The 15,310-nt window shown below is 42.5% G+C and overlaps 1 protein-coding gene across 1 annotated transcript in view; it reads right to left on the reverse strand.

Moving 5' to 3' along the window:
* Nucleotides 1-1,304: 1,304 nt before the first annotated feature.
* kti12 (KTI12 chromatin associated homolog) overlaps nt 1,305-15,310 on the reverse strand; it is a 38,124-nt gene continuing 24,118 nt past the window's right edge. Inside the window, exons 6-9 of the mRNA XM_072282323.1 lie at nt 8,773-8,932; nt 7,995-8,057; nt 2,422-2,493; nt 1,305-1,509 (exon numbers count right to left, since the gene is read on the reverse strand). Of these exons, the coding sequence (XP_072138424.1) occupies nt 1,369-1,509; nt 2,422-2,493; nt 7,995-8,057; nt 8,773-8,932 (436 nt within the window). The 3' untranslated portion in view covers nt 1,305-1,368. The remainder of the gene's footprint in view (nt 1,510-2,421; nt 2,494-7,994; nt 8,058-8,772; nt 8,933-15,310) is intronic.

Below are 15,310 nucleotides of genomic sequence, written 5' to 3' on the forward strand. Positions count from 1 at the left end.
ATACTGTTTCATCTCTGAAAAGGTGTTAACGACTTCCACAAGCACCAGCCAGGCTGGGAGACTGAATGAAGTGACAGGTTGCACTGAGCCATCCTAGAACCAGAGCCAGGCTGTCTGGGACTTCTGTCACCCCTGAGGTGGAACACAGAACCGAAATAGATTCAAACAACAGGAATTCTGCAGATGCTGGAAATTCAAGCAACACACATCAAAGTTGCTGGTGAATGCAGCAGGCCAGGCAGCATCTCTAGGAAGAGGTACAGTCGACGTTTCAGGCCGAGACCCTTTGTCAGGATGAAATAGATTCTCTGTGGAAATTCACAGAGTGCCTGTGTTGCAAATGACCACATCCAAAACAGTGCAAAAGATGAGATTTGCAAACAAAAAGTGTTAATTGACGGTGCGGTGCCCGCACACTCTCCCCGTGACCGTGCAGTGCCCGCACACTCTCCCCGTGACTGTGCGGGTCTCTTCCCACATTCCAAAAAACGTGGGCTTAATTAGCCACTGTAAATTGCCCCTGTGAAAGGAATAAGTTGGGGATGAATGTTGAATTTAAATTTATTTAAACCTTACATCCATCCCACAACGCGAGTGAGTAAAAATCTTTGCGTTATGACTCCGTTGCAATGTACAGACATATGAATTTAGAAGTCTAATGTCTTCTAGAAAGAAGCTGTCCTGTAGCCTGTTGGTTCTGGCTTTAATTCTGCGGTACTGTTTGCCATACGGAAGCAGCTGAAAGCTTATGGTTGGGGTGACTGGTGTCCCTGATGATCTTCCGGGCCTTCTTTCTGCACCTGCTGTTGTAAATGTCCTCAATGGAGGAAAGATCACATCCACAGATTCGCTGGGCTGTCCGTACCACTCTCTGCAGTGCCCAGTGATCAAGGTTGGTGCAGTTCCCGTACCAGGTAATGACAGAGCCAGTCAGGATGCTCTCAATGATGCCTCTGTAGAAGGTCTTGAGGATTTGGGGGGCTCATGCCGAACTTCTTCAGTCGCCTGAGGTGAAAGAGACACTTTTGTGCTTTTTTTGCCACAAAGCCAGGGTGTACAGTCCGGGTGAGATCATCAACGATGCATATACCTGGGAACTTGAAACTGCTCACCCTCCCAATTGTAGTCCCATTGATGTTGATCAGGGTGAGCCTGTCTCCGTTCCTCCTGTAATCCACAATCAGCTCTTTTGTTTTTTTAGACATCGAGGGAGAGTGTAATGGCTGGCATAGATTTAGTGGGCTGAAGGGCCTATTCCTATGATCTTCCTTTAGCCACGCAAGATACCAGCCAGAAACAAAAGGCTCAAGACAAAAATATTTTTAATTTAAAAAATGCAAGTCACAATTCATAGCTTTCAATTGTTTGTCAATGCAAGCTTCGGTTAATATACTGTACAAACATATTTGCAATTTGCCCAATGTTTTCAGTGGGGTGCATCTTGGTGTAGCTGATGAACTGGCGTCTCAGTTTGCGCAGCTCTGCCATATGAAGGCTGCGTGTCAGTTCTATGTGTTCAGAGTTAAGGACATTTAACAGAATCACTGAGTATTCAAATGAATATAAATGTCTTCCAAAGCAACACCGCTGAAAGAGAGTAACAATGGTGCTTACAGCACATCCTTCAGAGTTTCCCCACCCTTTGGCAATTAGGAATTCCTTCATTTAACTGAAAGCAAAATCAAAGCAAGCTACCGATGACAGAAATCTGAAGTAAAAATAAAGGATGCTGGAAACACTCAGCAAGTCAGGCAGCATCTATGGAGAGAGAAATTGTTACTGTCCCAGTCTGAAGACCCTTCTCAAATGTAAAATATTAATAGTTTTCCTTCCCACAGAGGTTGCCTGAACTGCTGAGTATTTCAGCTTTTTGTCTCATTTCAGCCTTCACCTATGGTTCAGGCCATAAGACAGCACCAGAATTAGGCTTTTTGGCTCTTCGAGTCTGCTCTGCCATTTGATTATTGGTGAGTTATTTTCCCCTCTCAACCCCATTCTCCTGTCTCTCCCCATAACCTTTCTTTTTGTCATTACCAATCCAGAGCCTATCAGCCTCTGCTTTAAGTGTACCCAATGACTTGGTCTCCACTCAGATGTAGAAATGAATTCCTCTGGCTGAAGAAATTGCTCCTCATCTCAGTTCTAAAGGCATAGCCTTTTATATGAGGCTGTGTCTTCTGGTCCTAAACTCTCCTATTGGAAACATCCTCTTCACTTCTACTCTATATCCAAACCTTTAAATATTCAGTAGGTAATGACTAGGTTTCAGACTCACTTACCAGAGAAAATTTCTCCATCAAATCCTCAACAGCTCAATTACACCATCCCTGGATTCAAGGGAGTATCAGCATACCAAGTCCAACCTTTTGAACAGCAATACAACTGCTCCCTATTTAGGCCAACCTTTGAGATTTAAAAGGATATTTTCATGTTGGCTCCCGGTACAGTGATCAGGTCTCCTGGTACACTTGTCTTCTGTGCATTTAATACCGCCTGAAGTACATGAACAATATTTTAAAGTTAGGTTTTAAGAAAACTCACATTTTAAACCACAGTACTGATAAATGTTTTGGGAAGTTGGGGGAGAGGTTGGGTAGAATACAAGTTACATTTTTACCCCATCATCCTGGGCTGCATTAAATACAGATCCTATTCTCCTCTGCCCAGCCAGTAGCATGTTGTAATATTAGCAGGGGGGTAGTCTGAGCACTGGCTTTCTGCACAACACTGCCCCAGAATTGCCACTGATTTGTAATCCTGCTCTGACATCCGTGAAATGTAGATAGTGACAGTATGGGAAAGTGTGCACATCAGTACAGTCGGGAGGGCATGAACTCTGACCTTGGGCCAAGAGCTTTGCTCTGTGTCTGTCTCCCACTGACACCCACCCTAAGAAGAAACTTGCTTGTTGAATGGAAGTCATTTATTAACCGAAACTAGAATTCTAAGAGTGTGCAAATCAACGGCCAAGTGAAGAATACTTGATTTCACCTCTGACATCCACTTGCTTACTAGGCAATGGAATTCAGTCACTGAGCCATACAGGGGCTTTGCCCAACTTGTCCATGCCAACTAATGTGCCTATTTAAGCCAGTCCCATTTGTCTGTGTTTGGCTCTTGTTCCTCTAAACTTGTCTTTTAAATGCTATAATTGTGCCTGCCTCAAGATTTAATCCAACTCCCACAGGACAGAAAACAGAATAGTTGAGGGGGGTGTTACAAACAGTATTGGGGACAGCACAGAGGCAGTGCGTATGACTGTGAAAGAATATGACAATTATTATGTATTGACTTTCACGGCCCAGCAAGTCCCTGAGCAATTTACAGCCAAAGCACTTATGGAAAAGCAGTCACTAATGTAGGAGCAACACTCATTAAAAGGGAGTTTGAGGAGTTTAAAAAGAACATATAACTTATTCTTCCTGTTGACAGTCTGGTGTCGCCGCAAAGGGAGGCGATCACTACTGGGAGTGGCCACCTTGAGAAAGGCTGTTTTGAGGTTGAAGTGCAAAATATTTTACGAAGGAGAATTCAGCAAAAATGTCAAGGGGCAAGATTAAATCAAGATAAGGTTTTTTCTTCTAAGCATAATACAGATTGGCCACCACAAATCCAGAGTGATTGGGACCTGTGCAGTGAATCTGTCGAATCGCAAGTGGTTAGGTTAGGATTAAATAAACACCTCTAACCCACTTGATGATCACCTCACCCTACCTTTAAAGTACCCTGTAAATAGTACAAGTTGGATAATGAAGAAAAAAAAGTGTTGGAGCAGCTCGATTCAGTGACACGATCTTTTGAAGCTTTCTAACCCGTTGGTGATTCTGCAGTGTTTATCTTGGAGTACAACGACAATACAAGGCAGTTTTGCCCATATTGTAGGCCTGCTCAGGACTTAAGTTTTCATCAGAAACTGACTTAGCAAACTCATCAATCTCAGCAACTGCTTTTTTGTCTGCTGACCCTTTTTTCACCATATGCCGACTGCACGAAATTTTGTGCTTGAAACGGTGAAGCCACCCTTCACTGTATTCACACTCATAATCCAGCCCTAATTCTTCATGAAATAATTTTGCTTGTTCCTTCACCATTTCTCCTGACAGTTCTACACCTTTGCTGAGAGAGTTTAAATCACTTAGAGAAATTTATCTAGTTGTGAACATCTTCCAGCTTTCATGGTTTTCTTTATGCACACCTGCTTTTTTGATTCACTGTCAGCAAAGAACTGGAGCAACTTTTCTTTTTGTTTCTTCATATGTGGAAGAAAATTAAGAAAATAAAATTTTGAATTACATTTTGTTGTCAAGCTTAACTATTGCTCAAGACTTGGATCATGAGGGTGACAGGATAAGAGGCAGACACTGCCTTGCTTGTGCAAGCTAACAATAGCTAGATGTAGATCATGCCAGCATTGAGGTATTGTTAACCTTTTCCCGAGATTGTCTAGCAAATAGCAAAAAGAAACTGTAGACATGCATTTCTAATTTTGTGTATTACACAGGAACATCAGTAGACTTACTGATACCCAACAAGTGCTTCTTGAAATCGCTGACCAAGTATGTAATAGCTGTTGGCTATTGCCCAAAATTTACTGTATAAATTTAAGATGTAACCTGACATTGGCCGAGTTGTAAGACAACAGCTCCCCGTGATCACGTACTAAAGGGTTAATACATGTTTTTATTTCTGTTCCTTAAAGAGTAAAGTCTCTTACAGTAAATTGGCGACAAAATCCTTTTTCAAGTCTTATGTGCTACATCATGATAATTCTTCAACATCGTATCATAAACTGTGGAAGAACCAATGTTTTACAAGGCGCATATCCTTTTTACAGACACGCCACTGTTGAGTTTTATCTTGTATAGATGACATATGATGTTTACACTTTACAGAAGAAGCCCTTCCTTTATTCAATGAAGACATGACCGGGGCTAGATAAGCACAGGTTAGAAAAATAAATTCTTTTAAAGACCGTGCCAACAGCCAATTCTGCTAATGGTACCACCAAAACAGTGGCGATGGGTTGCTGCAGCGACACAGGAAATTTGAAATTAGGCTGACAAAAGTTATGTCTGAACCAGCGGTGGAACCAGAATACCGATGGCCAGACTCCAGGTGGATGACGGTCAGTGGAATGGTGTACTTTTCTTGTGAAATGTGAGAGATCAGGGAGGGGTCAACTATCCCTGATCACTGCTGCGCACTTGCAGTCAAGAAGATCATTACTATATGGTCTAACGAGGCAATCTCTATGCTTCAGGACGGTTTTGAACAGACTGATGGTCATCTCATGGCCCAACGAGAAGCCCCGGCTGAAAGCATAGGTGCTCTCCCTAACAAAAGCCTGGGACTTCATATCCGGTGAGAGAACAACCAGGAAGAACCTCATCTTAAACATCAAGAGGGCAAAGGCTGCCTAAGAACAAAAGATTCATGAGCACCTGTTCATTATCTATCTCTGGCGTATGTGGCTGGGCATTACGGACATTATTAACTATGCAAAGAAAACAGGGGTCAACTGTACCAGTGACGTCTCTCTCCTAGCGCTCTAAACAGCATTAATGCACACGTCGACACATGCAACACAACACTGGCCACAAAAGGCACCACTTACCACCCCCAGGTGAGCAGCCATGGTCTAACAGCAGCAGACGTGAGAAAGACTCTGCAGAAAGTCAACCCCCATAAGGTGTCCGAGCCAGACAACATCCCAGACCGAGTGTGCTCACTGACATCTTCAACACTTCACTCATCCAGGCTGCTGTCCCCACATGCTTCAAATCAGTCACCATCATCTCTTTAGCAAAGAACTCTACACCTTCAGATCTAAATGACTAACACCCAGAAGCAGTGACGTCAATCATCACGAAGTGCTTTGAATGGCTGGTAATGGTAATTATCAAAAACTCCATTTCTGCCACATTGGGCTCTCACTAATGTACTTACTGACAGAACTGCTCTACAACAGATGCCGTAGCATCTGTCATGCACTTGGCCCTGATATACCTAGAAAAGGACACATGTCAGAATGCCGTTTCTAGATTTCAGTTCAGCTTTGAACACTATTGTCCCACAGATCTTGGTGAACAAACTCCTACTGCTCAGTCTGAATACACCATTGTGCAATGGGGTGTTGCATCAGATTGCCTACCCATCAGATCTCAGACAGTCAGGATGCACAATCACCGGTCCCTCCCCATGGGTGCTAGAGAGTACAGAAACAGGAACACAGCTGAATTAGTGTCTCCCAAGAAGCTGGAGTAAGGGCAAGAGCTTCAGGTATTTTGATCACTGGGATCTCTTCTGGGGCAGGCTGAGCCGTGGAAGAAGAACAAGTTGCACCTAAAATGGAAGGATCAACATCCTTGCAAGGTTGCTAGTGCCATCCAGGAGAGTTATATCTGGCGAGACGGTGGGTGGACCCAGAATAACAAGGTAAGTAGAGGAAATAGAACAGGAAAGTCCAGTGGGCAGAGATAGGTGGGAGTGGCGATAGGTGTGACCACATTTGCAAGGATCTGCACAGATAAAATGATTGAGCTGAGAGTGCGGATCAGCATGGGGGATGATGATATTGTTGCAATCACAGGAATGTGGTTGAGGGAAGGGAAGTACTGGTAGCTCTGTGATCCAGATGCAAATTTTTCAGAGGTGCCAGAGGAGGGTACAAAAGGTGAGGGGACTTTGCACTGCTGATCAATGACAGCATCACGACAGTTCTCAGGTAGGACATCATGGAGGGATTGGCCAATGAGATTATATACAACTAGAACTTCAAAATAACAAACAGGTGATCACTTGGACGGCATTACACAATAGGCTTCCCAACAGTCAGCGGGAAATACTACAACACATGTAGGCAATCACAGTCGGAATGCCTAAACCACAGTGCAGTATAGTATAACATCCTTTACATTGACTGAGATTGTCTTCGTGTAAGGGCCACAGAAGGGAAGGATTTTTTAACCCGTATTCAGCAGGGGTGGTTTTAAGGCATTAAGTAGAGAGTCCTGCATGGGAAGTGGCTGCACTCAGTCTTATCTTTGGTAATGAGGACGGACAGGCTGTGCGAGTGTCTTTAGTAACAGAGACCATAGTTCTGCAAGTTTCAAAGTATCATGGAAAAAGATCAGATTGGCCCTAGAGTTAAAGTCTTAAATCGGGGCTGAGGGCTAATTTCACAAAACAGGACGTGGCAAAAATAGACTGAAAGCAGCTTTTAGAGGAAAAAACAATAGCCAATAAATGGGAAGTGTTTAAAAATGGTGTAGTAGGAGCTGAGAGTCAGTATGTCCCCATAAGGGTAAGAAACAAAGTAATGGAGAGTTTAGGGAATCTTGGTGAACAGAAGAATTAAGGTTTAATCAGAAATAAGAAAGTATACGTCGGATATTGGCATTTAGTATTGATGAAGTATTTTGTCAGTATTGGGCGCCAAGGTAGCGTAGTGGTTAGCGTGAAGCTATTATAGTCTGGGGCGTTCCAGAGTTCAATTCTTACGCCATTCTGTAAGGAGTTTCCGTACGTCCTCCACGTGAAATGTGTGGGTTTTCCCAGGTGCACTGTTGTCCTCTCACTGTCCAAAGGTGCACCAGGAAGGTTAACTGGTTTTGTAAATTGTCCTGTGATTGAGATAGGGTTAATCAGGGTTGTGGCGTTGCCTGGGCGTCGTGGCTCGAAGGGCTGAATCCACACTGTATCGCTAAATAAATATTCACCAGGTTTTGAAGGATGGCGAGTTAGAAAGGGGTATGATAATATTGTAAAACAATGTTTTTCCACAAGAGGATGGAATAGACTGCCAGAGGAAGTGATGGCGACAGATACAATTACGACATTTAGACAGCCACTTGAACAGGAAAGGTGTAAAGACACGGTCAAATGGAATCAGGATATTATGTGCTGACGTGGATGAGATGGGCTCATGGCCGGTTTCTGTGCAAGAAACTATGACACTAAGTCCCTTCCGACCAGAGAACAAGACAATAACTCACCATCAGTATTTCCTGTGTGACCCTGTCCAACTCGTACATGAAGTTTGCAGAGGAAAGTGGTTGCTAAAAAAAAATTTGCAGAAGACATTAAATTTTACTTGAGTACTGGACCCAAGTATCGACAGGCCTCTCTTCTGCCCTAACTGAATGTTTAATCTGCAAAAGGTTTCACTTTTAAACCTTCACCCTGGGAAAAATTTACTACAGTTTAAGATTCTTTATTGTGGGTCTAGAATATTTCCCCACTTTACTTCTGTATCCAATTACAAATAAAATTACTAGATTTCAAGCAATAAACTGTAGATCAAAACTCATATTGTCAAAAATCAAATCCACCCTTGGATAATTTTGCTAGTTACTTAAATGTGCGCCCTGTGGTCAAACTTCTAATCTAAGAATACTTCTATCAAATAACTATTTTTGAGAATAATCTCATTGCTATAATCATTTTCACATCAGGCGACACCCTCACTACCTTCACCCCAGCTTTGGAAACACTGGTCATCTAACATGAGTTGTAACTGTTGTTCAACGGTTGAAGGAAATTAGCCAAATGAGTGGTCAAGCTCCCTTTTAATCATTCTTCCTCCGCTCATCAATATTTTTATGTTTTATTCACAAAAGTACTCAAAGAAAATGAGAACACTCCAATACTCTAATGAATATTCTAGGTTTGCATGTAACAGTTTTCTAGAAATGAATCTAGAATTCAAGGGGTGTCCAAGCCAACACTGGATATACATTCCATTGTACACGTTTTCTCACTGTCCTCACTTACACTTAACGTTGACTGGTTGGGTGGTGGGGCTTTCCTGTGGAAGATTGCAGCGCTTATTGCCTCAAACGGGAGGGTATCATCTTTCTGAATGGTGAACAACGGCCTGTCCCATCGGTTCCTGGAATCAGGAGCCTCAAATCTCATCACCAGTGCATCAAAGCTGAAGGAATTACAGATAAGTCAAAGTTAGAACTCATTCACACCAGGTGGTGTTATAGCATCAGCTGAATAGGTAACTGGGAGGGATTTACAGGAATAATTTATGCAGCACCTTGAATATAGTAATATCTAAAGGATCTCAGTTGTATTTTCAAATGAAATCCAACAGTCATGCAGAGATTAAGATCAAAAACAAATACCTGGGTTGAACAGGCTTTTAAAAATCATCTTCAAAGGATTAAAAAGAAATTCCTGAGCTCAAAGGTTGGGAAGTTGAGGGTCCAGCTGAAGGCAGACTAATGAAAATGAGCCACAAAGGAAGAGGAGAGCTTGGGAAGGAGATTACGGAAATAGGCGTGACTAGGACATTGTACAACATGCCAAGGGGCTTCCTATGTTTCTCAAGCAGCTGTAACACATAAAGAAAGGAACAAGAGTAGCAATGAGGGCAGCTCAAGTTTGTTTCACTGGAGCAGGAAATGATACATACCCATCCCTCTACAGAGGTGCTTGTTGGAAAGCTGGTCAGACCGACAGGTTGTGATGAAGGGCACTGGAGAATAGTGAAGCATAAGCTCTGGTGCAGGCGGTGGTGTGGTAGTGCTGCTGCATCCCAGCTACAGCAACCCGTGTTCAATTCCAGCCTCTGTTGCTACACGCATGCCTACCTGTCCGTGACTGTGTACGTTTCTTTCCCATTCCAAAGAAGGGCTACTGGTAGGTTAATTTACCTCCAGCAGAGTGGGTGATAGTGGAAATAAAAGTCAGGCTGAAGTTGATTGGCTTGTGAGAGAATAGGTTACAGGGAAATAATTGGCGAAGGGGAAAAGGCATTATTCTGTGGGCTGCTTTAGATTCAATGGGCTGAACAGTCCCCTGTATCAAGATAATGTATGATCAAATACAATTGGAGCAAATGACAAGTTTCTAGAATGTTAATTTTATGTATTAATGCTGGCAGACAAAATGAAGTAGATGAGCCACCTTCTGTTAGGCAAACTTGAATGAATGGATCCTTTCACACATTCATCATCATCAGGTGCTGTGCCCAGTTTGAGCTTTGACTGCCATGGCCCACACACTCCCGTTTTGGGTCAAGTGGATCAATTCATTGGTATTCATTTCCAGTTCTCTGGCTGCTGCCTCCATCATCATTTGTCTTTGCCTTCCTCTTGCTTTCTTTACTTCAATCTGTCCCATAATTACTGTGCATTCTAACTCCTCTTTCCTAATAACATGTCCAATGAAGTCACGTTGCCTTTTCATGATCTCATACATTATTTCTCTTTTTGTGCTTGCTCTGTTCATAACACCCTCATTAGATATTCGTTTCGTCCATGATATTCTTTGCATCCTCCTCGAAAACCACATCTCTGCTGCTTCAACTCATTTCCTCATGTTAATAGATATTGTTCAACATTCTGAGCCATGTAATATAACTGGGTAAATGTAACATTTCAGTGCTCTGAGGTGGGTTGTCATGCCTAGTTTAGTGTTGGTCAGTATACTCTTTATTCTCATACAGGTGTCTTTTGCCATCCCTATTCTTCATTTGATGTCCATATTGCACCTGCCATCTGATGTCACCCAGCTTCCTAAGTAGCAAAAGTTCTGTACTTGTTTTATGTCTTCCCCGTTTATTCTCAGCCTGCGGATAGGATTCTCCTTCTTTTTGGATATCACCATACATTCTGTCTTTTTGCAACTGATAGACCCATTTTTGCACTTTCTTCCTTCAACAACTATATCAATTAAGTTTTGTAGTTCTTCCTCTGTACTTGCAATTAACAGTATCATCTGCATACCTGAAGAAGGGGAGGAGAAGATGGCGGCGCGACGCAGCACGCGTGGCCGCTCCGAAATGATATCGGTATTTGCTAAGTAGGTACCGTGCACAATCCTGATTTGATGGAGACTGACGTGAGAAGCACGGAGGAACATGTGGAGAAACTTCTGAAATGCCTGCTTCGCTGCCGCTGCTAAATGTACGATCGAGAATCTCCAAAGGGGAAGGCCACAAATCCTCGGCTTTGCCTATTGCCTGTTGCTGGGGCCGGGGTCGAAGTGCTTGGCAGAGATGGTGCTCGGTGTCAGAGGGTTGGTCGGAGGCTCAAAGTTTTCGGACGGACTCAAGAGTCGGCTATGGTCGGGTGCTTCCAGGGTTCTGCATCAGCAAGTTTGCGGTGCTGGAGGTTCATGGCAGGGGGAGGTTTTCTTCCTTCTACCATCTGCATGAGATGATGGGACCTCCGAGAGACTTTGAGACATTTTTTTTTACCGTGCCCATGGTCTGTTCTTTATCAAATTACGGTATTGCTTTGCACTGTTGTAACTATATGTTATAATTATATGGTTTTTGTCAGTTTTTTTAGTCTTGGTTTGTCTTGTGTTTCTGTGATATCATACTGGAGGAACATTGTATCATTTCTTAATGCATGCATTACTAAATGACAATAAAAGAGGACTGCGTGTCCTCATAATCTAATCTAATCTAAATTATTGATGTTTTCACCGCCAACTTTGATTTCCAAGATGTCTCTTACTTTCTGTTTCACTGTACACATTAAACAAATCAGGGGAGAAAACACACCCTTGTCTAACATCTCTCTTGATTTTTGTAAACTGACTCACTTCTCCATCTATTCTCTCAGCTGCGGTTTTTTCCCAGTTCAGATTTCTGATTAGGTGGGGGTCTTTCGAATCTAGATCTAGAGATTCCTGTAATATTTCAAACAACTTTTTGTGCTTCACTTTATCAAATGCTTTTGTGTAGTTAATAAAAAAAACAAACAAACAAATCTTTTTGGAATTGAATAGCTCCTTCTGATAGTATCCTTAACATCAATATTGCGTTTCTTGTACCTTTGTCTTTCACAAAACCACATTGTTCTTTACCTATTTCAGCTTATATCTTACTTTTAGCTCTTGTCATCAAAATTCTTAGAAGTATCTTGGTGATATGACTCATTAAACTTATGGTCCTATGTAATTCACATTCTATTGCTCCAGGTTTCTTAGGAAGAGTGGTAAATACTGATTTTTCATCTCTTCTGGTATTACTCCAGTCTCATAAATGTCATTGATTAAATCAGTAAATTTTTCAATTCCATAATCTTCAAGGGCAATAATTTGTTCTATTACTAATTCATCAGGACCTGCTGCCTTTCCTTTCTTCATCTTATTTATTGCATTACGAACTTCAGATTTTAAAATACTTGGACCTTCAATGTACTTAATTTCTGGTTTTTTGCCTCGATTGTCTTCAAACAATTCCTGAATAGACTCAGTCCATCTGCTCATAATCTCATCTTTTTCCATGATAATGGTACCGTCCTTTGCTTTCAAACATCCACCTGAAGAACAGAGGAGCTTTTTAACCAGTGATATTCTTGATTTGTTGATGTAACCTTTTTGGATCAGTAATAGGGATTCTTTCTAATTGCTCACATTCCTGGTTTAACCATTCTTCTTTGGCTTTTTGACATAAGCTTTTAACTTTTTTTAATCTAAGAACTTACATTCCATAGGATTTGCTTTCTTTAGTCTCCTTTCTTCCATTAGATTTTTGATTTCATCTGTCATTCATTTATTCTTTGTGCTTTTTTAGGAATCACTGACTTTGCTGATTCTACCAAAGATCCTTTAGAGATTTAAACTTCATTTCTACATGATTGCTATCATCTTCAACAGATTCTATTTCTCGACTTTGAAATCTATTCCTTACTTCAATTGTAACTTTTTGTCTTAAGTTTTCTTCTTTAATTAATTGCGAGTAGTCAAGGGATTGTTCAGGTTTTTGCTTCTTTAGTTTTTTAAGTTTTACTTTTACATGACATATTACTGGGTTATGGTCACTATTACAGTCTGCACCTGGATACGTTTTGCATTGAGTCACTGAGTTTCGAAATCTTTGGTTTATAGTAATAAAGTCAATTTGATCTCTTGTGTTATCACCTGGACTTTTCCAGGTCCACAAGTGTCTTGGATGGTTTTTAAAGTAGGTATTCATAATGACCTGATTATTCATCTTGCACTATTCTATCCATTTCTCGCCTCTTTCATTTCTTTCCCCTAGTCCAAGTTTTCCTATGGTATTTCCATCAGCACCTACTCCATTAGTATGGGATGTTCCACAAGAATAAATTAGTGTTTTATTTCTATTCTGACATGGTTGCTGGGCAGGGGTGAGAAAGCACAGGTTAGGGTATTTTTAGCTTTCTTAAGGGGTACAGGGTTCTTTTTTATATATATATAGGATATGATGGATAAACAGGATAGGGTACTAGGATGGCCAAAGATGAGAGGATAAAGTGTAGGTTAGGGTGTGTGTGGGTGTGTGACTGGGTGAAGGGATTTAGAATGTAAGTGTACTGCACACTGCGGAGCAGAAGGTGGCGGTAATGCAGCATTAAGCTGGGTGCCAACCGCCGTAAAACGAGAGGGGGGAGAGGGGGGGAGAGGGGGGGAGAGGGGGGGAGGGGGGGAGGGGGGAGAGGGGGGGAGAGGGGGGGAGAGGGGGGAGAGGGGGGGGAGAGGGGGGGGAGAGGGGGGGAGAGGGGGGGGAGAGGGGGGGGAGAGGGGGGGGAGAGGGGGGGGAGAGGGGGGGGAGAGGGGGGGGAGAGGTGGGGGAGAGGGGGGGGAAGAGGGGGGGGGAAGAGGGGGGGGAAGAGGGGGGGGGGGAAGAGGGAATCCCCTGCTGCCCAAAATCAACCCTACCGAGTGAAGCATCTTCAGAATTGTCTTGAAGATCCTCTTGATGCTGTTGTTGTGCTATACATTTTGTGGATTTGACCCTGGTTTTCTTAGCAAATAGATTCCAGGAAACCTAGTATCTAGCAACGGTGGTTTGCTATTGTCTTCTGTTGGGCGAACTAAAGAAATCACCATTTCCCTTCCCAAATGTTCATCCGCCTGTACTATAGCCATTGACATTTGAGGTTCTAGCTCATCCGCCTTCTTTGTCATAAGTTCAGTTACTGAAGCTGCCGTTAGCCTTCGCTCGTATCCTGAGCAGGAACCCTTGTAGGTGCTACTGTTCCGGGTCAGAGCGGCCCTGGGAGCAATGAATGACTGAAGGGTAACTCCACTTTCCCCAAAGCTCTGAAAGTCCCCAATCAGAGCCTCATCACCAGTTGCAGTTTAGAGTCATACCCAGGACATTTTAACCCATTACTTAAACAAAAAACATCCAAGGGTTTATGAGATTATATCTTCATTTTAAATATAGTTGCATAATGTTCAGGCAAAGTGTAGCAAGCAAAACTAAACACTTTTGGTTCTTCGATCCTTGTCTCCGTCTTCCTTCCCTGTTTACCAAGTTTGCTACACCAGAGTGCTGTTGAACTGCCTTGGCTATGCACAAGTGATAACGTCTAAAAGTCAGGGTTGGTGAAAAACAGATAACATGATGGCGATTGGTCAAATGTCATTGGAGCCAACAGAATGTCTCCCACTGTCAAATTTGGAACATAGTTCATTAGATCTGGTTAAACTGGCAATATCATAAGAAAACACTTTTATAATTAATGGTTGGTGTCTGCTTCTAACTTTACAATAAACAAAATCTATCAAAAAGGTATAAAGTTCAAAGTATAACTATTATGAAAGTACGTATAAATATATTCAACCTTGAGATTCGTCTCCTTGCTGGCAGCCACAAAACAAAGAAACTTAATAGACTCATTAAAAAAGGACCACCGAACACCCAATGTGCAGAAATAAAACAAATCGTGCAAACAATAAAAGCAAGCAAATAACATTCAGAACTGAAATTTCTGAAAGGGAGTCCACAGCCATGAAGCCAGTCATCACTGCAGCTGGACCAGGAGCCTGTTCGTCATAGGCTAGAGCTTCAGTTCAGCAGAGATTAGTAAACCTTGTGGAGCAGTAAGCTGAACATTGTCCCTCATCTCCCCCCGACAATCTGTCCTGGCACCTAAATTAGTTTAAAGGGATATAATAAAAAGGCAGGTATATGGAGTTTGATTACAGATCAGCCAAGATCTTACTGAATGGTGGAACAAGTTTGAGGCCAGCTACTTGTGCCTGTAAGAAAATTCCTAGACCCAAGTACGGTTCAAACCTTCAATGGCCTCCTTTGAACAGCCTTGCCCCAGTTTGGCACCAAGGCTCTGGGACGCAGATCAGGATCAGTGCCTCCAGAGCCCATCACCCAATAAGCAGGCGTCACCGCTAGAACAAACATCATGACTAATCACAATAAAGAGCCAGTGAAACCTTACCCCAGAACTACTTGAAGTTTCAACAAAATGAAACAGCGTAGAACTGACACTGCACACGCAATGAGTCAAATGCAGTAGTTCCCTAGCTGGACCATCAATGAGCCCGGTTGTTGGGAAGTTATCAGGCTGGATGCTGC

This window comes from Mobula birostris, chromosome 18 (assembly GCF_030028105.1).
Source record: "Mobula birostris isolate sMobBir1 chromosome 18, sMobBir1.hap1, whole genome shotgun sequence".
NCBI lineage: Eukaryota > Metazoa > Chordata > Chondrichthyes > Myliobatiformes > Myliobatidae > Mobula > Mobula birostris.